Raw genomic sequence first — 25,241 nt, 5'->3', positions numbered from 1 at the left:
ATTTTAAAAACACTAGAGATAGTGTATTAATATTTTCACCATACATTTTTCTACAATATATACAGACTTACACAAAGTAGCAATGGCAAACAGAATGCACAGATTAACTTAATCAACACAAAACCCAACTGTAGAAATGCAAGGTCTTTCTCGGGGAAAGGGTCGCTCTGCCCCAACACCCACACACGACGCTCTGCCGAGGGCTGCAGAGAGCCTTCGCCCGCATCTCCCACGGCCTCACGCAGGTGTTGTTGTGAAGGTAAGGCCAAAAAAAAACAAAACACCAAAAAAAAAACCAACCCCAAACCAACCGAAAAAAACCCAAGCAAAAACCACCACACAACGAATCACGCGCTCCACACCAAGCTGAAAAATACGCCCCATCGTAGTTACCTGTCGCTGAAATACAAGTTGTACTAACATCGAAGTAGAATGGCTAAAAGAAATTAGCTAGCTATGTGGAATACATACGGGGTTTTTTTTTAATCTGGCTTTTGCAACGTGTCCTTTTGGCGTGCTAAGTATGGAAACGGGAATTGGATGGCGGCTTCTACAGCATTCCCAGGCTCAGGGTTTTGCTCTACCTTGCCTTAATGGAGAGAGGCACTGGCCACTCACCACTGACTGCAGCAAAGCAAAAACCTCACACCGCAGAAATCCATGGACAAACTAACAAGTTGCTGTTGTTATATTGCATCTAATGTATTTAACGCTTAAGACCTTTATTTCAAATTAGAGCAGCATAGATTAAAATGCACCGGTCTCTAGACGAATGGTAGGACAGTATTTTTATTTCGGCTTTTATTATTATTTTTTCTTTAGAAAAGTTTTATCTTCACTTGGAGAAATACTGGGCACAATGTCACTCCTTCCCTCCTCCCCCTTCAAAAAAAAAAAAAAAAAAAAAAATTATGAATGCGCTTATAGCCAAACTCCTAAATTTTAGATAGTGGGAACAATATAAAAAAATAAAATCCTTCCTCCCATCACCCCACTTCCCAGCCCCTCTCTTCTCCATTGTTAAAGCAGCATATCCAAAAACTGGACTTAAGGGAAAACAGACTGTTCAATAAATATCAATAAGGATTACTGTTAAGGTAAGCTATACACAGTTTCTCTTAGTCCATAGATTTCAGATCCCCAGGAAATCATATATTATGTATGGAAGTCTCTCAAACACGGTCTGCATCTCCAATAGCCAACAGTGGTCATGTTTTTAATAAATAGTTCAGGGTTTTTATCATCTCAGTACCCAACTCATGAATAATAAATGCCATTTTTTTTCCTCTAAGGCTATTTCAGCAAAGTCTTCATAGACTTCACTTTTTTTCTTCATTGGTTCAAAACTTTCCTTCAGAGTTTTTTTTTTTTTTTTTCCTCTTTGTCATCACTACTGTTGTGTGTCCAAAGACTTTTCTAGCTTAACTTTTCTTAAGAAACACAGATGCCATCAATCGATCCTTTCTACTTTCCCAAGAATCCTTCCTTCGTACATCGGCAGGATGGTTTCGTCTTCCCAAATCTCTTCAAACACCGCACCGCAGTCAAACTCGTCGCTTGCTTTTTTGAAGTAGTATCTGTGGTAAGGAGAATTAAAACGCCGTTAAAAAAAAAACAAACAAAAAAAAAACGGTAGAGCAAAGGATGCTTTGGCAGGTCTGTTAACCACAACGTTTCCAATCTCTCCCTCCTAGGATGCTCCTCCGGCGCCCAGCGTTGCCAGGAAAACCTCCGGGCTGCTCAGGCCCAGCAACACGAAAGCCTCCCCGGGGCTGCCAGGGATGGCGATGGGATGGAGGGAGCAGGGCTGCGCACGCTCCTCAGCGGTGACAACAGCTTCTACAGTGAGTAAATTATACGCGTTGGCAGTGGATATCCTCAGCCGCAAAGACAATTAGAACGCGCGGCGATTTCTGGTCAACTATCTTATTTAAAAAATAAATAAATAGAATTTCAAAGCAAAGCATTCTCAAGGTTCCCCTCTCTCCCCACCTTCTTTCTTTCATGTGTTTTCTTGTTTCAGAGCTGAAAGCCAACATTAAAATTAGCAACTGTTATTAAAAGGAGAGGCTTTTTAGGCATACGGATGGATTAAAAGAAAACCATCCCAGCTTCCTGCAACGCAAAAGCTGAAACTCTGCGGCGCTCCTAGTGAAAAAAAAGGAGCTTGACATTCGAAACAACCAAATGCCTAATTCAGGGATCCATTTTAAGTGACAGAAACTCCCGCATTTGTTTCCCGACGCTTCCTAGCAGCCAGAGGCGCAGAGCAGCCCTGGTCCAGCCTGCGGGATGTGACACGGGGAGGTCAAGTAGCAGTGTCCTGCATTCCTCCTCTTTTGCTCCGGGTCGTTAGATCATGAAGCCAAGGCTCCCAGAGACAAAAAGCACCCCCACCCCTCCTGTGTCAAACAGTAAGGACCCCTCTATTATCCTGAATTAGACCGTTCAGCTTCTTGATTAAAGGTTCCTTTTATCCCGTTTGGAGCTTTCTTCCTTCTAAGGCTGCTTAATTGCATATGCACAAATGAAGGGCTTCCATTCAGAGGGGTAGCATTTAGGGAGCCTGTCCGTCTGCTGCCGCACACCTCCTCGGACATGCCTGCTCCCTTGGAAAAGCGCTTCGCCATCTGATCGCCAGGGATGGCAAAAACCTTCCATCAGATGGATTACAAAGAAAAAAAATATATAAAAAAAAAATTAACCCCTCCCCTGTAGTTTGCAGGCAACTGGGGTTGGCAGATGTTTGTTAGGGGAAAGGGGGTTGCAATTATTACTTTTGTAGGATGGGAAAGGAGATCAAATTAAGCTCACTTTTACTATTAAAACTGAAAGAGCCACAGCAGGGTCTTAGCCTTTGTTTGATTTTTTTTTTTTCTTTTTAAAGTGACTGTTCTATTACACATTTTTAAAATACTCAGTAACAACAGCCTGCACATCTATTTATTTTTAGGGTACGTTAAAATTATTTTGGTAGGGGGGGATAAAAGCTGGCTTTTTAGTCAAAGGGACGAAACCAGCTCCATCTAGTCAAGGTATGGTTAGGATTTATTTTTGTAAAGTCATTCCAAGCTGACACATGTTGTGTCTTTAATGGCTCAGCAAGGAAAAACATCTTATTTAAGTCCTTCAGAGCCTGCACTCATTGAAGTCAATGGCCCAGCTCCCACCAACTTTCATGCTGCAGGTCAAGGCCACAATTCCCCAGGCCAGCAGCCTTGAAACAAAACCAAAAAAACCCAGGGAAAGTTTGAATGAATTACAAAGAACTTTCTCTTCCCTTTCCCTTTCTCCACCCCTCTCCAGATAACAGCCGCTCTTCCCAATAACTTCCTCCACAAGCCCAAGCGCTGGCTGTGTTTACAAAATTTTTATTTGAGAAAACATGCTATGACCTTTTACATAATTACAACCTTATTTCACAGAGAAAAGGGGAAAAAGAAAATAGAAGAGGCGGCAAAGCAAAAAAAAAAATCCTCCCCCACAACATCTTCAAACAAGTCACTCTGCTCTTATTTGCTCAGAAATGGGCCTTCCATTGAAACATATTTTATGTGGCAAGCTTTGCTCTTTTTTTTTTTTTTAATTTTTTTTTTTTATTTTTTGGGACATCTGGCACCAATCGAGGCGAGCAGGCCTGGCGTTACAGCTCTGTTTTGAACCGCTGCCATCTTCAGATTACCCGACACCACCCAGTTTTTTTGTGCGTGTATGTTTGTTTTTTGTTAACGCCATCAGTATTAAATCACTGCTTAATTCCTCTTTTTTTTGGTTTTTTTTTTTTGTTTTTTTTTTTTGTTTTGGGGGGGTGGTGGGGGGAGAGGAAAGCAAAGCGGCGATTTCCTGGTGGCTGCCCCACGGCGGGGCCGGCCGCATGGCTCTGGCATCGCGGGAGCCCAAGGTACCCGCCTCGCAAACTGATCCAATCAATAAAGAATTTGGAGAGCGGAGCATTTCTGCATGTCTTTGTGCATTAAATGAAAGGCAACGGCTTCAAAGACATGCTTATTAAATGTGCCTTAAAAAGAAATCAATGCCAGATGTGACCAAAGCAGCCTAGTTAGTGCCTCCCCGTAACACACACGCTACTCCGGGCACTGCGGACCTCTTCCCTGAAGGTCACCCGCAGTTTCACTCAAAGTCCAGCCAAAAGTCAAAGCTTAGATCAAAATGATTCCCTGGAGGTACACACATTTGTGTAATTAGTTTCACCTTGTGCCTGTGCAAGATAAAATACTGGGCATGTACCCAAGTTCCTTTTATAAATTTCTGTATTGTCTTTACCCAGGTGTAAAGGGGTGAGATCTAAGCAAAACGTTGTTTCATCCTTGTCAGTCACTTAAAAACGTTTTCTAAAGTAATTACAGTCTGACAAGGCACAAATAATTGCACCTGGAGGGGCTTTTGGGCCACAGAGGTTTTAGTAGCCTATTCCTGCACTCGGGCATCACAAAAAAAATGTCACGGAAAACAAACAAACAAAAAAAAGGATTTTTTTTCTTTTTTGGGGGGCAGGTGGGACTATACAGCCACTGGAGCAGCGGAGACCAGCGGTGAGGCCAGGGAAACTGGTCTGCAACCGGGCCATGAGGCCGCGTCAGCCGGAGGAAGAGCACGGCGGGCCAGGAGAGGCTTCAGGGGCTGGAAAATGGTGCAACGGTGCAAGAAGCCCAGAGACCTCTCCTGGAGGTTGTCCAGGTTGGGCGTACTTGCAGGTTGCTGCCATCTGATGGCAGCTGGGCGGGCTGCAAAGGTGGTTTTGGGGAAGGATGGGCGGTATTTCAGCCCCGCTGCGCAACAGCTATAGACAGACCCCAGCTGGGCACGCGAGTGCCCTTAGGTGACCCACTTCTGAGCTGCAAAGGTGGACTTCCCAAAGCTAGAGACAGGCCAGTGATGGAGCACCAGCTGGAAAAGTCCTCGTACCAAACCCAAATGACAATGTGGAGGTTAAATCAGAGGCTGCCAGTTATAGGGCAAGCCTTCTGGCTCTTTGAAGCACCACCAAATTCTGTGCAAAGTCAAAACTTAAAGCTGGAACTTCCCTCTCCTGCTCACCCTGCAGGAGAAGAGGCCAACAGATGATCCCACCAATGCCCAGATCCACTGGGAAAGCACAGCAAAAACAGCCAATGTGAAGCTACTGCCATGGGAACTAGGAGAGCAGGGGAAGCAGCAAACTGGCTAAACTGGGAGCTGGGCCCTGGAAACCAGACAGGCAGGGTTTGCTGGGGTTTCTGAGGAGGAACTTGGTATCGCTGGTGGAGCTCTCCCTGCAGGGCAGAGAGGTTTGTTTTTTTTTTTTTCCCCCCTAACAAAGAAAAAAGTGAGCTCGCTGCATCTCAGCTACACGTCCACTCAGATGCAACATCCCAACCTTTCACTGACCGCATTGACAACCACACCATTGCAAAAAAACAATTAAAAAAAAATGAAAAAAATTAAATGAGTAGGCAAAGCAGGAGGCCAGCACCAAGATGACTGCTGACCCCAGTTTGGAAACCGAACCCCCACCGCTCCAAGCCTTTGCCACAAGGCCATCCCAGTTTTTCCTGGTATTCAAGCTTTTTTGGCCAAGGGTTGGAGCACGAAGCCCGCCAGCCTGCATCCTTATGCAAGTGGGGGAGAAGGCTGGGGAGGGAGATGGAGAGGAGGTGGCCCCACAGCCAAGCTGCACCTCGGGGCCCTTTTCTCCATCTCCAAGTTGCTCTTGGTTTGAGTGGGAAGAGAGTAAGAAGATCTACAGCCTCTGAAAAGCAAGGTAAATGTATCGCTGCAGGCAGACCTGCAAAATATCTGCTGATTCTTTTGACTTCTTAGAATATACTAAAGAACAAACGACAGATTCTTACCTATAATTTCCCTTTTTGCTCAGCTGTTCTTTAAAGTGCCCAAGTGTCAGGCTCTGGGCCTTTAACATCCTCCTGTAGGGAATTTCTTCTCCGCAAAAAAAATAGGTGACAACCAGCTCACTCGACTGAGAGGTGTGAACAACTGGCAGTTTCTTTGGCTCTTTGTGACTGAAAAAACAGAAAACACACACAAACCCCTCTATTTTTTCCATTTGAGAACAAGCCGTTTCACCGCGCCCAGTCCAGCGGTGTTTCTGCCACCACGTAACGCTGGTCAGAAATATCCTGGGCTGACCCAGAAAGTCCGATATTCCCGTACGCGCCACGAGTTTGTCACGCGGCACTCGCACAGCCCTTCGCTGGGCTCCCACAACAGCTCCTGCTCGCCGCGATGGTGGGAATGGCGGCATCGCAAAGCACCCGGCCGTGGGCAGCACCATTTTTGTGGGTGGGAGAACTGAGGGATGGAGTTTCGATGCTTGCTGGAAGCATCAGAGCAGGACCGCGGGCCAGGGGAGCGTGCGCAGGGCTCACCATGGGCTAACGTCTACCTAGCGAGCCCCAGTATTGCGCACCTCTGATTTTTAAAAAGGCTCGTTTCATCTGCCTTCGTACAAAGCATCTGCCAAGCTTTCTTCTCGTGCACAAAACCACCTGCAACCACCAACAGCTAACAAAGCAAAACCACTGCCAGATTCTTCACCTGAAGTACACAGGTAATCTTACTTTTCCCAGCGAGGATAAAATTAACTGGATCTTGTCATTTGCACTAAGAAACCCTTCTTAAAGAATAATTAAAACAATATTACCCGGCAAAATGGCAACGCTCTAGTGAATACCATGCAGCCAAACCTACAACTGCTTCTGAGGCAATGTACACTTGGCATGTCAAAAGGTCACAAAGTGTTAGTCCGCAGTAATTTAGTCTTCCTAATTTGTTCTAAGTCTTTGTAGAGTGGCTTCAGAAAAAAAGCTGCTAGCAAAGACAGCTGGTGGACTTAAGGTCAACCAATTAAAAATGAAAGGCTCTAGTCAGGTGGCTCAGTCTGGACTTCAAACATTACTCATTGCTTAAGATGAAGAGGGTAAGAAAGAAAACTTTAATTATTTAGGCCATTTTAGACCTCTCTGTAGCAGATTTCTTGTTAAAAGAACCATCCTGTAATTAGACTAATCCAATCTTTGTCCACTTTACAGGAATGCAAGTTAAAAAGAGCCAGAGACAAGATTTGAAAATGTTTTGTTCTTTCTTTAAGAAGAATGTTTGAAAGACAAAATTTCAGATATAAGAATTTCCTCTCTTTTCAAAGCGCAATCCATTTAATGAAAATATAATTTTTTTTTTTTTTATATATATATATTTCCCAATCCTTTTCTGCGTGTGCAATACTCACTCTTCTGTCGTTAGACTTGCATTGCAGAAAGGGGTGTTTCCCCCCTGAACGGCAGCGGAGTGGTTTCGATCCCTCTGCTGATTTGAGGTTGAACATCTGAAGTGGAGAGGGGGAGGGCAAGTGGGGAAGAAGGGGAGGGGGGGAAGAGAAAAAAAAACTTTTTAAAAAAATTGTTGAAATACAATCTTCTTAATTGAAGTCTCCTGTGGGTCGTTAAGTTTGCTCTTTGTATCAACCCTCACATGTTGTAAACAATCAAAGGAAGAATTAAAAATGCTGTGGGCTAATTTATCCTTCCATACCCAAATGAACGATAACCAGTCCAATTCTCCACTTGGTATGTAGCTGGAGTCCGTCCCAGAGGAAAAATGGGCAAATTACAGCCATCAAAAGAGTGGAAGTAATAGTCTAGGACTCAAAGTATTTGCGCCGGGGTGGGGTGGGGTTGGAATAAGGAGGCTCATCCTTGGGGCTCGGCCAAGCCGCGCCGTCACGCGTCCCCACGGTCCCGGCCCCGTGGCTGACCCTCTACCTAGATGGGGAGGACACCCACCACGCTCGCCCACCGCCTTGCCCGCCATCAGCCCGAGCGCTGGTCGAAGATGAGCACAACCGGCGCCCGGCAAACCTCTCCCACCCCTGCCGCTCCCCAAACCCCGCCGCGGGACCGCGACCATCCCTCCCGCGGCCGTTACCGTTGCTTCTGCGGCTTGGAGACCTCGGCGAGGCGGCGGCACGCTTCCTCCAGCTGCGCCAGGGTGTTGGGCGGCGTGAGCGGGGGCATGGCGGGGTCCTGGACGAAGGGGTGGGCGGGCTGCGCCCCGCGCGGGTGGCTGCCGGTCCCCCACGGGTGGTGGCGGCCGGGGGCCCCCTTGGCGAAGTCGGAGCTGTAGGCCTTCTTTGTGCTTTGTGTGCTTGGGGAGGGGAAGAAGTCGGGTTAGAAAAGCTGGAAAATATGACTTTAATAGCAGCTCCTATTCTGCTCGCTCCCTCTCAAAAGTCTGTCATAACATGAAAGGAGGTTTATTGCCAAAAACATGACATTTTTGTGGTTTTTCTGGTTCTGCGGAACAGCTTTTATATTAAACCGGAGGAGCAAAGAGTCTCATTTGTTTTTAGCGATTGTAAAAATAGACAGCCCATGTAATATATAAATATTTACCGGGAGCGATATTGCTGTAGACAGCTGCATATTTACCTATGGGGCTTGTGCTTATTTTGTCTCTCGCTCTCCAGCATCCACTGCCAGACGTTCTGCGCCCGGTCCGCCTCGCCCCCGGGCAGCTGCACCCCACCGGGGCCGGGCAGCCCCCCGTCCCCGGCCGGCAGGGCGACGCTCTCCGCTCCTCTGCCCGGCCTCTTCGGCAGCGTCCCCGTCCTGCTGATGGCGAGAGGGGACATGAGCCCGCCGTTAGCCCCCTGCGCTGCTGCGGGACCACCCCGATCGGCCCCATCGCAGGGGGGATGCTGGGGTGACGGTCTGGGGTGGGTGCAATGGAGAAAGATGCTCGTGACTTACCCGAAGGGCTCCAGCGGAGGGAGAGGGGGGTCCGTGCTTTTCGGGTGGCCCTTGCACTTGGGGTAGCAGTAGTAGTCGCTGCCCGCCGGGCAGCAGCACTGCACCCGCTGAGCCGCCTCCGCTTCGATCTGCTCCTTCGTCTTGGGCACGGTGTGGTGGTGGATGTAGTGGTGGTGGACGTGCTTGGTGGTCTGCTTGGTGATGAATCCCTTACCCACCAAGGCGCACGCCGCCGGCGAGGCCGTGCCGGGCTGCAGCTTGCCCGTCAGCAGGCGGTCAGGGGAGCGGGCGCGGGGGCTGTGCCGGCCCATGCCGGGCGACTGGCAGCCGGGGGTCTTCAGCACGCGGGAGAGATGCTCGTCCAGGATGGCCTGGGGGTCCTCCTCGTAGCTGCCGGAGGGCAGGAGCGAGAGCGGGTGCTGCGGGTACTGGGGGTTCACCATCTCCCGACTGCTCTGCAGGGTGGCAGGGAGCTCCAAGCCCTCCTTCTCCTCGTCCTGCCGGCCAAGCGATGGCGAGGAATAAATGCAAGAAGACGGGGAGCCCGCGAGGCGTGCGCTGGGATACCCCCCCCATGGGCTCACTAACTGTGGTGAGATCAAAATGCGTTCCTCCCCGTGGGCAGGATACGGCCCCCTCCCGCCCACCCGCCAAGCTGGGCAGCACACGCGAGCCCTGCCCAGCCCCGGGAGGGTTAATCCCCCTACCTCCTTGATTTGCTGCAGCCTCTCCTCCAGACTGTCCATGGTTTCCTGCTCCTGCTTCAGCTTCTCCAGCCGGGAAATGAGCTCCGCGGCGAAGGCAGCCGGCTCCACTGGGGTCATCTCCTTGGGAAGACGGTGGGTCCTCTACAAGGAGCAGGGACAGAAGGCACAAGGCATGTTTAGCGGGCAGCACGGGTGCTTAGCCGGAGCGGCATCGCCGGCCCCGCTACGCTTGTTGTGTCTCCATGTTTGGATGAAAAGACGACCGCAACTAGGCATGGTCTGCTCTGGATTTTTATGAGCTAGTGCTGTGGCCTCATGGAGTGACATCCTCCCCACCAGCGTTTGCCTTCGGCAGGAGCAGTTGGTCGCACTCTGAGGAACCCCGCTTGTTCTCTCTGTAGTACAACCAGCCCATCAGTAGCTACTCTGAAGTAGAAAATCTTCAAAGACTGTTGTCAAACATCAAAAAAAAAAAAAAAAAAAACCTCTGAGGTGGGAGGGAGAGACTTTAACTCAAGGAATAAAGTGAGTATAAACAGAAAGGAGTTGGAAATTTAAAAAAATAAGATGGGGGAGAAAAAGGGAAAGGAGAAGAAAAAAAAAAAAAAAAAAAAGAAGTCAAACGGTTGCAGATCAGAGAAGTGCTGGTAATTTATTTCCTGGCTACACACTGGGCACCTTTGAGGTAGTGTTGTCTCAACAGTGTCCTAGATCTCTTCCCCCCCCCCCCCCCATCTCTTTGTACAGAAAATGAAGAAAGCTGCTGCAGGCTAGCGGTGCTACACTGCTGAGCTTGGCTGCCTCAAGCAGATCTATCAAGGGAAAAAGGGAACATCTCCAAATCAAGTGCAGAATATAAAAAGGCAAAACGCGAATTTCTGCCAAAAGCAGCAAACATGGCAGGAAAAGGGGAGGGAAAAAAAAAAAAGAAGAGGAAAAAGAAACCACCCACCCAACTCTGCCCTCCCTCCTGCCACCGCCACGCACCCCACTCCTCGCCCCCACTCTCCCTCTCTCTCCCTCTTTTTTTTCCCCCCTGAAAGCAGAAAGCTGAACTGCCAACTCTTTCACATACTACCCACCAGATGAGGTGGGGCCTCTCTCCGGCAACCACTTAGCTCCAGAAATGATGTGAGGGTAGAAAAAGGCCACTCTGCTGGAAATTGTCACTCTTACACAAGCTGGCTCTATTCAGTCCCTGATCAAAGCACTGCCTTACAGAGAAAGTCGATTTGCACGCCCTGGGACAAAATAATCTAATTTACAAGCTCAGGCTATAGAACTTTCTTTAGGGAGGAAGGGGGGGGGGGGGGGGGGAAATACCAAAAAGAAAAACCACATAAACCACCACCCCCCCCCCCCCCCCCCAGAAATATCATCTATGATTTCTTGCTGCTTAAGATAGCAGAAAGAGGAATTTTGGCATATTAATCTCAAGACAAGATAAGTTTATACTTGTCTGTGTAAACAGTTTATGCACTGCAGGAATCGGGTGTCTGCAAGTCAACTGAATTAGCAAGTCAGTGAGTTAATTTTCGAGAGGACGGCAACACCGCGAATCGGATCCCCTCAAAGCAAGGCACGTATCTGCTGTAAATGTCTCCCTTTTGGGAGATCCTGCTTCCCGCCAGCTTACAGACGATGTGCTTTCGAAGGCCACCGGCGATGAGCATGAGGCCAAGCCCCGCTCTGCTCGCCCCCGGCGGAGGTGTCAGGGTGGTGGCCAGAGCCAAGGCTCTCACTAGACCCAACTGGGGCATCTCTGCTTGGATTTAGACCAGGAGGACAAACTCAGTGCCCCTGAAAAGCCTTAATTAGCACCTGGTTTTCAGGGGAGGACCAAAATGGGACTGTACACAAGCAGGTTTTGCAAGGATGCTGAGAGCACATGGCTCCTACCCAACACCAAGCAGCATCTCTTCTCTGGCATCGTGTCGGGATGGAAACGCTCTCCTCCCCTGCTCCCTTCCCTCCACTCCATGATGCCCATTCCCAGTCCCAGAATTTCCCATGGCCAACCCAGACCCTGCAGCTCCCACCTGAACTTACCGGAAAATGAGGTAGAGAAACTTGACCGTTGGCCTTGACGCTCCGATGCATTTCCCGCTGGAGCTGCTTCTTGCTCCCAATTCTGTACGGGGGGATCCCATCTCTGCACAGGGAAGAGAGGTCACTGTCAGTCAGGGCTCTCCCCGTGCTCTAACCAAGACGCTTCTCCATCTGAAACCACCCAGGCACGCCACAGGCCCACGTTCCCAGAGGCGCTGAGCCCTCCGGACGGTCACCTGAAGCCTCAAACATCTTGGGAAGCGCCTGCGTCACCATCTAGGTGGATGCGCAGTAATAACGCAAAAGCTGAAAAGCAAGCTGAAAAGCAAGCTGAAGGCAACGCTGCGCGGGAAGATGCCCAAAGATCCCATCAGCTTCACTTCTGAGGCATTTCACAGAAAGGCCCTTCCAATGCTACGTTTCTGCTTCTGCCCTTTATTTTTGCTGCTTTTCCACCACCGAATTACGCTAAGACCACAACTCCCCTCAAGCTCTGAAACACCCCATGGAGTGTGGGCACCATGGAAACACGGCGGCAGAGGCTGAAGATGGATGGCCACCAAAGGGCTGCTCCCCATCTCTAGCCCTACTTAAGATCCGGGATGTTTCTCCTGCCCTGGGGCTGGCTGGCACAGGCAGGCCACCGCAAAGCCGGGCCGCACCCTGCGGGCACGACGTTGTTCCCCTTGGCCACACCAGTGTGTGGCCGGGAAGCCATGAAGAGAGCAGGCGAGGAGCACCGGTGGGAACAGCCCCCCGCACAGCTCGCTCGAGGCAATGCGGGGTGTTCTCATCCGGCCACGCAAAAAATTACCTCAGTTAGGATTAAAGGGCATTCTACAGACAGCGGGGACAGCCGGAAGAGCATGCCTGGAGATCCTGAATGTCTAATTCCACCCCTTCCCTCAGACTGGCTGCATAACCTTGATCTCTGGTCCCGTCCCTTTCATCCACCTGCCCCCACACCTGACTCATCTCCCGAGTGGAGAAAATAGCTCCTGCCCAAGGAGGAGTGGCGGCGGCCCAGCAGGCAGCAGCGGCCCTGCGCTGCTGCCAGGGGAGCCAACGTGGCATGGCGGCCCTGCGTGCCACCCCCCGCGGCCACGGCAGCGGTGGGCACACACCGACGTGTTTTGGACACGCAACCGGAGACAAGGCGCGAGGGAATGCCTTCCTGGAGACGCCAGGTCCCTTCTCTTGAGGAGGATGATTGGATGCCATCACTCCATGATCATGGTTTGAAGCACGCTATCAGAGGCCTTTGTGAAGGTCTTGGCCAAAGCGTTCAGTTGCCATTGAATTGTTTGAATGAGCAAGATTAAGCTGCAAAGCCCGGAGTGAAAGACCAGAACAATTTCATCTTAAAAAACTTGGGAAAATCTTTATAATAAAAGAGAGCACGCAGGCACTGCAGGGAAGTCCTTGATGCCACAATGATGAACATCAATGATGAACATCAGCCTCCTCCAGACACGGTCCACGAGCACAGGTCTCATTACAAGCGGAAGGAGCTAACTGTCCTGATGGCCCCATTGCACAACACGGGCCTCGGGAGCTCTTTCTAGGGAAGCACCCCAGCACGCACCAGCCATCACAGCCAGCCATGGCCACCAACCGCAGCCGCTGGTGGCCACCAAGCATTTCTGCTCCATGAACCCATGGGACTACAGGGCTTGGGGCATATGACATGCCTTAGCTTTGGGGCAGGATGGGAGAAAAGCAAATCTAAGGTGAAAACCAAATCATCTGTACCTTCAGAGACACATTTGTTAACTGAGGCTTACTGAGATAAGGATCTCTTAGGGAAGACCTTCAATATAGGGAATAACCAGCAAATAGGCATTTTAAAGGTAAGTAAAAATGCCAGCATGAGCACGTTACATGCATACATACATATGGAACTAATCCTGTTAACACATTCAATGGAAGAGGAGGTGTCCTCTAGAAATGGCAGTCCAAGAGGCCAGATGGGGAAGAGTGGGGAAGCAGCTGAAGGTCTGTGCGTTCAACACGAGGCACCCAAAGACACGACCAAGGGGCAACGGGGAGCCCTGCAGCCCTCCCACGCTCCCCACCTCCCTCCAGGTCTGCAAGCACGAGATGCCGCCCCCAACCCCTCTGCTGCGGCCACCCAGCTGGGAGCACATCTCCTTGCAGGGTGTCCCCATGCTCCCAGCTCCGGGGGACCACCTCTGCCCCAAGGGGCAGTCCTGGGACAGGCTATGGAGCAGGAGCGGGGACTCGTGCCGTTCCCAGGCAGGGCGGCTCGAAAAGGAGGAGGAAAAGCAACGCTGACCCAACAGCGTGGCTCCTCGCTTCATTCAAGATTTGCCCTCGTTCAGGCCGGTACGAAGGCTCCTTCTTCCCCCTAAAACTCCTCCGGTTGCACTGGAGAGCCCCACATCAAACCTCCTGCTCCCTGCTTCTACAGCCCTGCCTTGTCAGAAGAGTTTTACAACTTGGAACAATGTGCAGAATTTAAAAAAAGATTAAAAAAAATTAAAAAAAAATAAAAATAATAAAAAAAAGAGGTACTTCACTGGGATGGGAAGGCTGTGGAGCAGCTTGGGAAAGTCAGCCTGGGGAATGGGGAGGGACTTCTACAACCACTTTGATGAGGGCTGTCTAAACCTAGGCCTTCCATATAACAGAGGGAAAATGGACAACGCCAGGGTTGAAGGGGTGACCAACGGGCGATCCCCAACCCCAGGAGGGACAGACGGATGGAGCTGGAGCCAGGCTCCGTACAGCAAGAGATGTGGGGGGCAGGGGGAACCCCGATGCTGAAGCAGACCCCCCAGACCAGGAGAGAGCACCTTTGAAATGAAAAGGCTGAGCTTGGCCAGAGGTTTCGGGGCAGGACAAGGGTTAACCCCAGCTCTCCAGGTGCCACCTCTCCCCTTGCACCAGCAGCAAACATTTGCACTCACTTTCTTGGCTACTAAAAGCTGCGGGCTGAAGAGCTACAGAGTTTAGGCACTAAATAGTAGAGTTTAATTATAAACATTTCAGCTAACCAGGCTGGGGCTAAGCCAATCTGTTTCTGGGGGAAACACTAGTTTGAAGTCTTCTACCCAGTCAGCTACCATTTAAGCTGAGCCAATTATCTTAGCCTTTTGACTCAGATGTGCCTGACCTAACCTGAATGTAGTTTTACTGCTGCTTTGAAATATCAGACTCATGCGCATATGCATTCACTCCCATCTTCATTTGGCAACGGCTCTGAAACAAGCCTCTGATCTTGCCAACATCAAAAGCCTGGTTTGTAAGATAAGGTAATATTTGAAGTTTGCTCAGCAGCATTCCCCTGTGTCCAAAGTAAATCCATAAATAAGATACAAGCAAATAAAAAAAAAATCCCCTTTCTTCTCCCCCCCCCAATCAAGAAATGGAAATATAAATTTGCATGATGCTTTGTGGCTATTACAAAATATACACAGACAGACTGATCCCTGACATCTATCATAAAAAAAAAAAGGTAGATTGTGCATTATTTGGAGACCTCTCCTAATTCCAGTACAGTTCAGATTTAGATTTATTTAAAAAAAAAAACAAACACAACTCACTTTACTGAGTCTGACAGACTTTTCCAGAACAAGTTTTTCCTCTTCAGTTGATAGCAATATAAGCCAAAAGAACTAATTTGCATTCGCACTGACGAAACAGAATAAACCTGGGTCCTCTGTTAAAGGGGGGCAAAACCTCGCAGGCAGAAGAGCACCGGGGCTCAGCCTGTGAAAGCATGGCGGGTTTGCGCCCCAAAAACCCCGACAGCGTCTTCAGCAACCAGCGGAGCCAGGTGCCAGGAGAGGCTGCGAATCCCACATGTTCTACTGCGATCTTGGCAGCGGCCCGTCGCCTCTGCAAAGGAAGTTTTACATCAGCCTTAACTTTAAGCCCGGCCTCCAAAACTGCCAATTTACCTCTCCCACTTCCAAAACCACCCAACATCCTGGCGTGCCTGCCTGCTCCCGGCCCCACGGACGGAGCGTGACTCCGGGGATGCCCGGGGGACCGGTTCTGCAGCAGGAAATATTCCTCCAGCCTCCGCCGTCCCGCTCCCCCCCTCCCCAGCCCTCCCCGCCGCCCCCCAACCTGGAGCTGCGGGCAGTTTAATCAGCCAAGCTTCCCCAAACTCTCACAGCCTGCGCGGGCTATTGTTACGGCAGGAAAAAACAGGCGGGCTCCTTTCACGCGCTGCTTTATGGGGAGCTCCTATTCACTTGTTCAAGCAAATTTCAAAGCAGGCTGCTGCCCTCTCATCCCCGCTAAGCTCCCCTGGACTAACAATGGGCTGAAAGCGATTCAGTTAAGCCTTTCATCCACCATGCACTTTATTTCTCACTCAGTGCTCTCATCTGTATAAGGCCTACAATTGGCATTGCTGTGAAGAGAGGGTATAATCCTAGCCCTGTGAATCCCAAGTGACCCTACACTGGTCCAGAAATGACTAACCCAATGAATGCTCTGTTGACACATGATCACATACAACCAGAGCCAGTAAGAAGAAATAAAGAAGTCACCCTATGATTCAGCTCTTTTATTTAATGCCAATATTGTTCAATAAGGGAATCTGGTGGGACAACAAACTATTTTTTTCCGTAATATCAGTTCAAAATACACATGTGCATTTAAAAAAAGACTTTGTTTACGCATCAAGGATTTTTGGTAAGTCCTGTTTTCTGCTGTGCATCATCACGCAGCACTGTTGACTTTAAAAACCCAGCATGCAAACCTCTCCGAGGAGCACACAGTAATCACTGGACACATCTGAGAGAGACACTGGACAAGTTTGACCTATGAGATGAAGACGAAGAATGCAGCACTGTTTACAGGTGGGCTTTTCTAGAGCACTTGTACTTAAGGGAAGATCATGAAGCACAAACGGCAACATCCGCCTTCTGCCCAGTTGAACAAAACGGTCCCGAGGAGCACTAAGTGAGTGTTATTTCTCCTCTACCCCCAGCCACAAAAGCACCATTTCTCTCCTGCTGGGGAAAGCAAACTGAGGAAGAACGGTCAAACGACTTGCTCTGAGTTGCACACCTCTCAGCAGAGTCAGGAGGAAAAGACAGATCCTGCAATTCCTGGCCTCAGCCACAGCATCATCTCTCATCCCTACGCTCCTGAAACACCCAGACCTGATCCACACAGCTCCATTCAAATGGCTCTTTGAAGACTGCCCCAGCCACACTAGATGAGCAGCTATTTGCCCCTTCAGGTCACTGGCCCTATTAATGTACATTCTGACATTAATGACGAACCTTAATTACAGAAAGTACTTCCTACAGGAAGTAATCTCCTCCTCTTTGATGACTGATAACTAGTTAAGGAAGCCTGGCCTTAAGAAAAAGGCTCAGGGAGATACGCTCCTTGGGTTAGTCAGGCAGCATGGTGCATTAGCATCGGGGAAAACACGTTTGCTCAGCTGCAGTTGCAAAATGGCAATAGGGGGATTCATTATTTTACTCCATCCGATACCTCCGGTGACGGCATGAAGAGCGAGGCTACCATGCCCTGCCACACCTCTCGGTTTGGGCGCACACCTCAGTTTCAGCAGCCCCTAAGTCAACGGCGAGCAGAAGCAGGGTGATGACCCCGGACCCATCACTCCTGTAAGCCCCCACGGTGCATCGGCGCAGGTGATTCACAGATGACGCATCCCAAAATGACCCGGCCAACACAAGGTACTTACACACTGCTGTCCGTCATTGACATGGAGTCGTCCGTCAGGGCATCGCTAGATATTTCACTATCGTTCGCGCTGGTTGCTGGGGCAAAAACATAGCCAGAATTCACATGGTATGGGTTAACGGGATCGTTCCTCTTGAAGGACCTAGGGACAAGCAGAACAGGAATCTAGTTACCAGTCTTGGGCTAGAGAAAAACACACAAGTTTCATGGTAGCACTCTCCTTATGGGAACCAGGCATGCTGGCTGCTCAACCTCTTCAGAAGCAACCAACCATCCATTGCTCAGACCAGCAGCAACCAGGACACACTGTCTCAACACACCCCAAGTCCGGCTTTAAAGATGTTGCTTTTAGCACTGGAAGCGCGCGCACTGGAAGCGCGCTTTAGAAAATCCCAGGAAGCACCTCTACGTACTTTGATACCTTCAAAACCTTGGTCCTTAAAACCTGATGCTGCACTGCTGAGGTCGCCAGGAGTTTTGCTGCTGGTGGGCAAAAGACCAAGAAGTTCATAGCTCAAGTCCCAGTGAAAGCCATTGAGACACCAGCTAATAAATGCTTAAGTCGACTCTGAAGGCAGGAGTTAGGGCCCCTTTGGGAATACAAGTCACGGTATCTGTGTTGCCTGAAATAAGAGAACTGCCCAAAACTACTGGGGCAGGACCACCACGTGTCAGAGGAGGCACGGACAGGGCTGAAATCTGCTGTCTCAGGCCTGGCCTCCCAAAGATGGGTGCCATCTTCCTGGCATTATACACATGTAATAAAAAGGCCCAGTTTTTAGGGGAACCTACTACTTGTTCAACCTGTGGTTTTGTGCATAGAGTTGGGTGGGGAAGAGGAGGAAGAGGGATGCGAGGACAGGAGCAGCAGGCTGTATCAACAGGCACGTGGGTTACCGCTACCAACACCTTTGGCTTGGCTTGGAGAAGCAAACCCCAAGCCCAGCCTGGATGTTTGAGTTGCGTACCCAAGAGCGGTGCAAAATTCACGGGCAGTGACACGGGCTGCGACGGAGCGTGGCGGGGTCACCATGGCAGGGTCACCTCACAGAGCGCGGGGGGAACCTGGGCGTCCCCCCCCCGCCTGCTACCTCCCATTACTCCAACTTCCCAGCCAGGATCAATATACATATCTTCAGCAGGCGATAAGGGGATTATGCAGGGAGGTTTGAAAGCCCCACGTTAAGGTGCACATTTTGTCCCTCTTCCAGGGAAAGACGGGGTTGTTAAGCTTCAGCCTTTGTATATCAAAGCAAAAGGCCTTGTCATCTGATAAGGACTGCTGATTTTAATAATTAGGGCCACTTACCCAGGACTTGGGGGCCTAAGGAATGTGCCAGCAGGCTCGGCAGGTTTTTTTTAATGGGCTTTCCACCTCCCTGCCCCCACGGGGGCTGGAGGGGACCAGCTGGGTTTAAGTGAGCAGCAATGTCCTCCCACCGCCCCGCTCTCCATCCCTCGCCAGCCAGGCACCCACACCCCCACCGCCGCGCATTCCTCCTCCGCCAGCACCGAAAACAGCAGCCTCCACAAAGGCTTAAGTTTAAAAAAAAAAAAAAAGGGGGAGAAAAAAGGAAAAAAAAAGGAGAGGGAAGCATGGTGGGGAAGATAGGCCTCTCTGGTATGAGAGGCGCGGGGCTGGCTGCAGGCAGGTATTCAGCCCAGCCGGGGCTGCATTCCTTTCCGAAGGAGGCCAAGGCATTTCTGATGGGGAGATCAAGATGTTAAAAAATATGTATCTGGGAAGAAGGAGGAGGAAAAAAAGAGATAGTAAGGAATGCCACAGGAAAGAAGTTAAATCTTCAAAGATAAATTAATTCCACATGTGGCTGAAAGCTAAGTTATCCTACTACTACTACAAAAAAAGTTCCTCTAAAAACCATGTAGTGTTCTACTCTGATTCAGGGGGATGTGCAGTCCAAGGGACCCTTCCTAGGTCCTTGGTGGGCTTTGGGGTGACTGTGTAAGGGATGCAACTCTTGTAACTATTTGACTTAAAGCTGGCTCAGGTCTTGAGAGCGCATCCAAGGACCACGAGGCTCAGGGATGCAGGATGCTCCCCAGCACAGGGCCACCACCTTGCTGGGAGACGTCTGTGTCACCCTGGTTGCGTGCAGGAGGGCTGATGTGCCACGTTCTTCCAGCAGACGGGATTGCTGGAGAGGCTGGGGTGGGGGCGGAGGCAGCGGGTCCGTATGAATACGGCACAGGGAGAGGAGGTGTGTCCAAACACAGCGTTTGGAGAGATATAATTAGAGAAAGTGGCCAGAACTAACTCATCTTGCCGTCAGTACTGGACTGCAACACTGATTCACCTACCAACACCTTACGGGCCAAAAAAAAAAAAAAAAAAATCCCCAAAGTTTTATGTATTTTTAAAGCCAGCCCCCACACTCCACCTCCAGCACACTGCCCCACAGAAATCCCCACATCCTCTAAGAAAACCAATAGGATCTGTTTTGCTAGGTTTAATAATTTTTTTTTTTTTTCTTTTTAAATTTGACCACCTTACTACAGTAATTGCACCCAGATGCATCAAGTTGCCTGCGAGGGTTTTAAATTCCAGTGGAAAGCGGTGGTCTCCTGCCGCAGATGCTGCACACACAAACACACACCCCAGCTCCAAACTCAATACGCAAAGTGTTTTCAGCTGTCAGGTAGCAGTTGCTCTGGAGCTTCAAGGAGAATGTCTGATGTTTCTCAGCCTATTCTTATCTTGATGCGATGACACACAGCATGTAACTCTCGATGTGCTATGTTAGGCAATGGGCATATCAGAGGTGGTATAATGCCATGAAAATTTCAGGGGCTCGTGGTTGCACCCCCTATTACGAGGGCGCCATTTCAGAGTGTGGGGTTTTTTTTTAATTGTCAAACTCCGTTTCTTAGAAATAAAAGCACTCTAGCAGTTCAAACCACAGATTTATACAGAGAGAGAGGAAAAATCTACTAGGAGTATTTTGAGGCAAAACTGAATCTCATTAAGTATTTTCTTGGGACAAACATCACTGGGCAATCACAGGTTTAAAGACAAAAAAGAAAAAAAAAAACACTCATGCACAAACCTGGGGGGAAAAAAAAAAAAGTATATTTTAACTATGTTAATCACAGCTTCCATGCTCTAATTGTAGAACACTGCTTCGAGCATAGCTTTACAATAGCATCATTTACTTTGATAATTGAAGCCAAACTTGGTTCCAATAACTTCACACACAAGGAGCTCCACCGGCGGGTCCTTTCAAAGGCCAGGAAGCACTGGGAGCCGGGAGAAGGCCATCTGCAAGCCCCAGCCTTCCCAAAGCAAGGCCAGTCCCACTGATGTTAGAGCTTAATGGGAGGCAGATGAGTCCACCTTGGACTGAACAAAACCACGTTACACGGCGGCACTGCAAAGGAAGAAGCGCTCTCTGTGTACACAAACTCGCGCGTGATAAATTTAGAAGTGCGTATAAATAATAGCTGGAATTCCTGGAGCATGGGGCCAGGTCCAGCGCAGCGTGGGGAGGCCGGTTTTAACCACACCACAACCTAGAGGGGAGGGGAGTCGCTTTGAAGGACAAGAGGGAGGTTCTACATTTAAAATATTCCCTGCGTTAGGGCTCCAAATACACAACCAGCAGTTTGCATGCACACGCCTGTTTCGCAGCCAGGCGCAAACACCGTGTTTTCACTTGACTTCTCCTGTTCCTGTCCATCACCGATGCTGGGGCCAAACAAAGTCTTTCAACTTGTACGGCTTCTGTGGTCTCCCGTTTGCCGTGCTTTTGGCCGTGACTCCGTACCCTGGGATTTCCAGGTGGTCTCCTGTCCAAATACCGGGCTGGCCCGAGATTGCTCTGCTCCCACCATCAGGTGCGCTCAGCCCAGCGCTCCCGGCTTGCGCTGGCATCATCACATTGAAACCCACCGAAGCGAGTGGCGAGAGCCTGCACAGCGCTTCAAAACCAGTACGCGCTGAGCAGAAATTCTTTAATTCCATCACAGGCACGAGGAGGGAGGTGTGGTTTGGCCACTCACCAGGACAGACTTTGTGCAAGCTTCAGCTCCAATCCTAAACACAATCCTAAATGCCGAGCGATGAGAGATAACCCATCCATATGCTCATCAGCTTCTAGCACATGCACGCACAAGTGGCTTCACAAATGGATAGCTCAGGGAGGAACTGAGAAGCATCTCAGCTTGACCTCCCTCTCTTTGCATTGAGATCTCTTGGCCCCATGGAGAGCAAAAGCTCCTGGAAATTCAACAGAAGGTGATCAAAGCAAAATGCACTACCTAATGTCCTAGGAGGGTAGATCTGACATGTGAGGCACAAGCTGCATTAATCCCTGGACAAAAAAGAAAAGAAAGAAAAAAAAAAAAAAGAAAAGAAAAAAAACCCCAAAACCCAGCACTAATCAGGCAAGCAGCCACCATTCTGCGAGAGCTCTCCTGGACAAGGCACATGTGGGTTTTTAGCAGGGCCTGCAGCTCTGGTAGAACATTACAGCCAAGCCCTTCCAGCACTGAATACCAACAAAGGCTGAGAGATAAAAGCATCAAACATCCCCCTCCTGGAAAGCAAGCGAAGGGCAGCAGTTCAAACCAAGTTCTGGAGAACAGCAGATGCTCAGACAGTAACATTCAGGCACGAGATGAGGATCCCAAAACCCAAGTCCTCCACAGACCAGCTGCCAGCGAGTGCCCCCCCCCAGCGGGAGAGGTCCAGGGGCCACAGCGGGCTGAAGCGCATCCCTGCCGTCCGCACCCACGCCCATCACCCCTCCGCTGGCAGGGAGGGCCCCCAGGAGGGCACCAAAGAGGCCTCTGGCTCCGCAGCACCCTCACGGCCAAGGGGACCCTCCCAGCTCCCGGCGGCTCAGCGCTGGGAAGCCTGGCACAGCTGGAAGCTCTCCACGGGGCAGGAGAGGAGGGCACGCTCCAGCAAAGCCTCCCCGGGAGAAGCCTGATGCCCTTTGATGTCCATGAATCACAGACACGCTCTCAAAATTCCTGTAAACGAGATGTCAAACACTCACCGCACCAAACCCCGACCTCCTGGGCCAGCGGAGGAGAGCGCACATCTGCCAGCAGAGCCCTCTCCTCACAGCCCTGATTCAACAATCCGCATTTATGGCAAGGGTGGGGAGAGGAAAGAATACATTTTCAGAGGATTATACAACTCATCATTTGCTCATCAGAGTCTCTCTTACCCATCCCCCCCTTCACTCCGAGACGGCTCTTACTTTCTTCACCCTCACACCGCTGTGCCATCACCATTTCCAACAAAAGAGAAGGGTTCAGCGACGCAGACGCACCCCGAGACAAGGGCAGAAGACGGCCCTGCCACCACGCGACACTCCCCGCATCCTCCTGAGCTGCCATCAGACACAACCACGTCGTGATGAGTTTAACTTTGAGCACACGGCCAACAGGAGAGCACCAAAGATCTACAGGAGAGCACCAATGATCTACTATTACTCTACACCTGGAACGTCTCTACATTAAGCACTCAATTTTAAGTATCCTCCTGTATGCATTGGCTGAAAGCCACCCTGAATGGCTTTGACACGATACCAACACCCAACGCGATGGGAGAGGCCGTAGATCACACGCGCACGGTCAAAATAAAAGCAGATTTTGTGCAAGTTGCAGAGTTTGATGTAATAAGTGCATACATTTCCTCCTCCATGACCGCACAATTGCTTCCCACATAACCAACATAGTTAAACACTGGTTGATGGTGGAGCTGGGGAACTAGTAGGTTACATTATTCATGCGTCTATATGATCCACTCTACTACTGCTCTTAATACGTTTGAAAGTTGAACCAATAATTAACGTATGTCCGGAGGACATAGTTGCTATGAAGTTTTTGATCTATAAGAGAACCAAAAGAGCCAATCGGGCTTAAGAGCACAGTATCTTGTTTTCCTCTCTACAGAGGCGGGGGGGAACCCCCAAACCCATCCCACAGCCCCCCAAATTCCAGTGTTTGGAGGTGCGGGGAAGCACCCGTGCTCCCAGCCCCACGGGAAGCCCAGCCTCCCCTCGACTCCCTGCTAGCTCCCCAGCAGGCACCCCAACAGCCTTCCGAAAAGCACTCTCACAAGTCCTGAAAGTTAAAACAAAGCACCACTTCCAGGGGTTCCCTTACCTGTATCCGTTCTCGATCGTTTCCGTAGCTCTGACATTCGCCGTAACCCTCAACGTCTTGCTGGATAGTCCAACCACCGAAGGCAAGATTTTGTTTTTAAAGTCTGCACAGCTCCATTCCTCTTCTTCATTCAAGGTCGGGAGATAGCCACAGACAACTTTCAAGCTCCCCAGTCCGTTGCTGTTCATGTAAGCAGGATTCTCCCCTCCACTCCTTACATATTCGAGGTATATATCGGAAGTTAAGAACATCTGGTAGGCATTTTCCTCCATCACAGTCTGAATCTCAGTCTGTGCCTGATCAAACATGATAGAATCTATCTGCTGCTTCTTGATGCTATCCCTTATGTAGGTCTTGGTAGCAGGCTTGAGCTGCTTGGAGACAATGCTGTTGTTCTCGATGTACCTTTTGTATATAGCTTTGGCTACTCTTAAAGTTTTGGTATCCTTAAGGTCCATCTGCCTGAAGCCATTGCAGGCAAACCAGAAGTCTAAGGTATCCACACATTTTTCCCTTTCCAGGAAGGTCCGAAAAAGATAGGCACCATCTTGATCTCCCAACAAGGAATGCAAGGATTTGGTCCATCTGGCCAGAGGGGAGTCCGGAGATGCGCTGCCTTCCGGCTCCCCGAGTCCGTTCTCATTCCTCCGCGGGGCAGGAGGCACCGGCATGGCCTTGAAGCTTTGGCTTTTGGGGAGAAACGAGCTGGCGAGTTGCGGGCATGGTGCTTCTCCTTCCTCCCCCGGGACAGGGGGTCGGGGGGCGTCTTCCCTGAAGCTGCTGCTGGGGTCTGGGAGGTGGGCGAGGACCACGGCGCTGCTCATGGCTCCGGAGCCCGACGGGGAGAGGGGCTCCCAGATCCTCCAGGAGCTGCCTGCGCCTCTGCCTTCCTCTGCCTGGAGTCAGCAGGGGATCCTCTGAGCCTCCTCTCTGCAAAGGGAAGGGAAAGGAGAAAAAAAAAAAAAAAAAAAAAAAAGGCGGGGGGGGGGGAGAGAAAAAAGGAGTATTGATCTAATCAAAACCAGATCCTTCCAACATCAAAGACAGAAAGTAAACAGGCTTTTCAACTCTTCACATTCAAAAAAAAAAAAAAAAAAAAAAGAAAGGGGGAGCGAGAGAGAAAGGCAGGGCAGAGGGAGCGCGGCTCTATCGCCAGCCCGATCGCGACTATCAGATCCGCTCCGCTGAACTCCCGGCGCACTTTTAGCGGGGCCGGGGCGGGGGGGGGTGGGAGGGGGGGTGGCAGCGCGGCCCCCCCGCCAGCGCACGGCAGCACGGGGCGGCCCTGCCCCCGCATCTGCTTTCCATTCCGCACCCCCCGTGCCCCCTCGGCCCCCGCCAGCGCGCACGTTGCGCGCCCAGCTCCGCGCTGCCGGGGGCGGCCGGCCCCGACCCCCCCGGGGCGCAGCCGCTCGGGAGAGGGGCTTGGGGGGCTTCTCGGCGGAGACCAGATGCTGGAGCACGGATCCCCCCAAAAAAATTAAAAAATACGCGGGGCGGGGGGGGGGGGGGGGGGTGTAAGGCGCGGCGGCCGTACCTGGGCGCAGCGGGGCATCCCGGGCACCCCCCGACCCCCGCCGCCCCCCCGGGGCCGGGAGCCCTCGAACCCCGCTCCGGGAAGAGGAAAATAAAATAGAAAGGAGAAGCAGGGGGGGCCGGGGACCGGGGGGGCAGCCCCCGGGCGGCGCAGCCCCCAGCCGGCCAGGCTGCCCGGCGCTGGACGGGCGTGCAAAATAATAATAACAACAATAATAATAATGATGAAAAAAAACCTGCTCCAGAAATGGCGACGGGCTGGGAGGAGAGAGGTCGGAGCTGAGGGGGGGGGGAAGGAAAGGGGGGGAAAAAAGTCCGGAGCGACTTGGATCCTCCGAGCCCCGTGCAGCAGCCG

General features: G+C 50.7%; 1 protein-coding gene across 2 annotated transcripts; it reads right to left on the bottom strand.

The window, feature by feature from the left end:
* Nucleotides 1-1,450: 1,450 nt before the first annotated feature.
* AXIN2 (axin 2) lies at nucleotides 1,451-24,929 on the bottom strand. Of its 2 annotated transcripts, XM_075719964.1 has the most exons (11): nucleotides 24,888-24,929; nucleotides 23,351-24,280; nucleotides 17,217-17,357; nucleotides 11,522-11,624; nucleotides 9,473-9,613; nucleotides 8,766-9,262; nucleotides 8,445-8,627; nucleotides 7,942-8,160; nucleotides 7,247-7,342; nucleotides 5,853-6,020; nucleotides 1,451-1,577 (listed from the first exon to the last, which is right to left on the bottom strand). In XM_075719964.1, the coding sequence occupies exons 2-11, from the start codon at nucleotides 24,172-24,174 to the stop codon at nucleotides 1,451-1,453; spliced, it is 2,499 nt and encodes an 832-aa protein (XP_075576079.1). In that variant the 5' UTR covers nucleotides 24,175-24,280; nucleotides 24,888-24,929. The 2 variants fall into 2 exon arrangements, with proteins under 2 accessions (XP_075576079.1, XP_075576078.1); XM_075719963.1 differs by lacking the exons at nucleotides 8,445-8,627; nucleotides 24,888-24,929 and having other exon boundaries at nucleotides 23,351-24,174.
* Between the last annotated feature and the right edge of the window lie 312 nt (nucleotides 24,930-25,241).

This window comes from Pelecanus crispus, chromosome 12 (assembly GCF_030463565.1).
Source record: "Pelecanus crispus isolate bPelCri1 chromosome 12, bPelCri1.pri, whole genome shotgun sequence".
NCBI lineage: Eukaryota > Metazoa > Chordata > Aves > Pelecaniformes > Pelecanidae > Pelecanus > Pelecanus crispus.
This window is presented reverse-complemented; position numbering and strand designations above follow the sequence as displayed.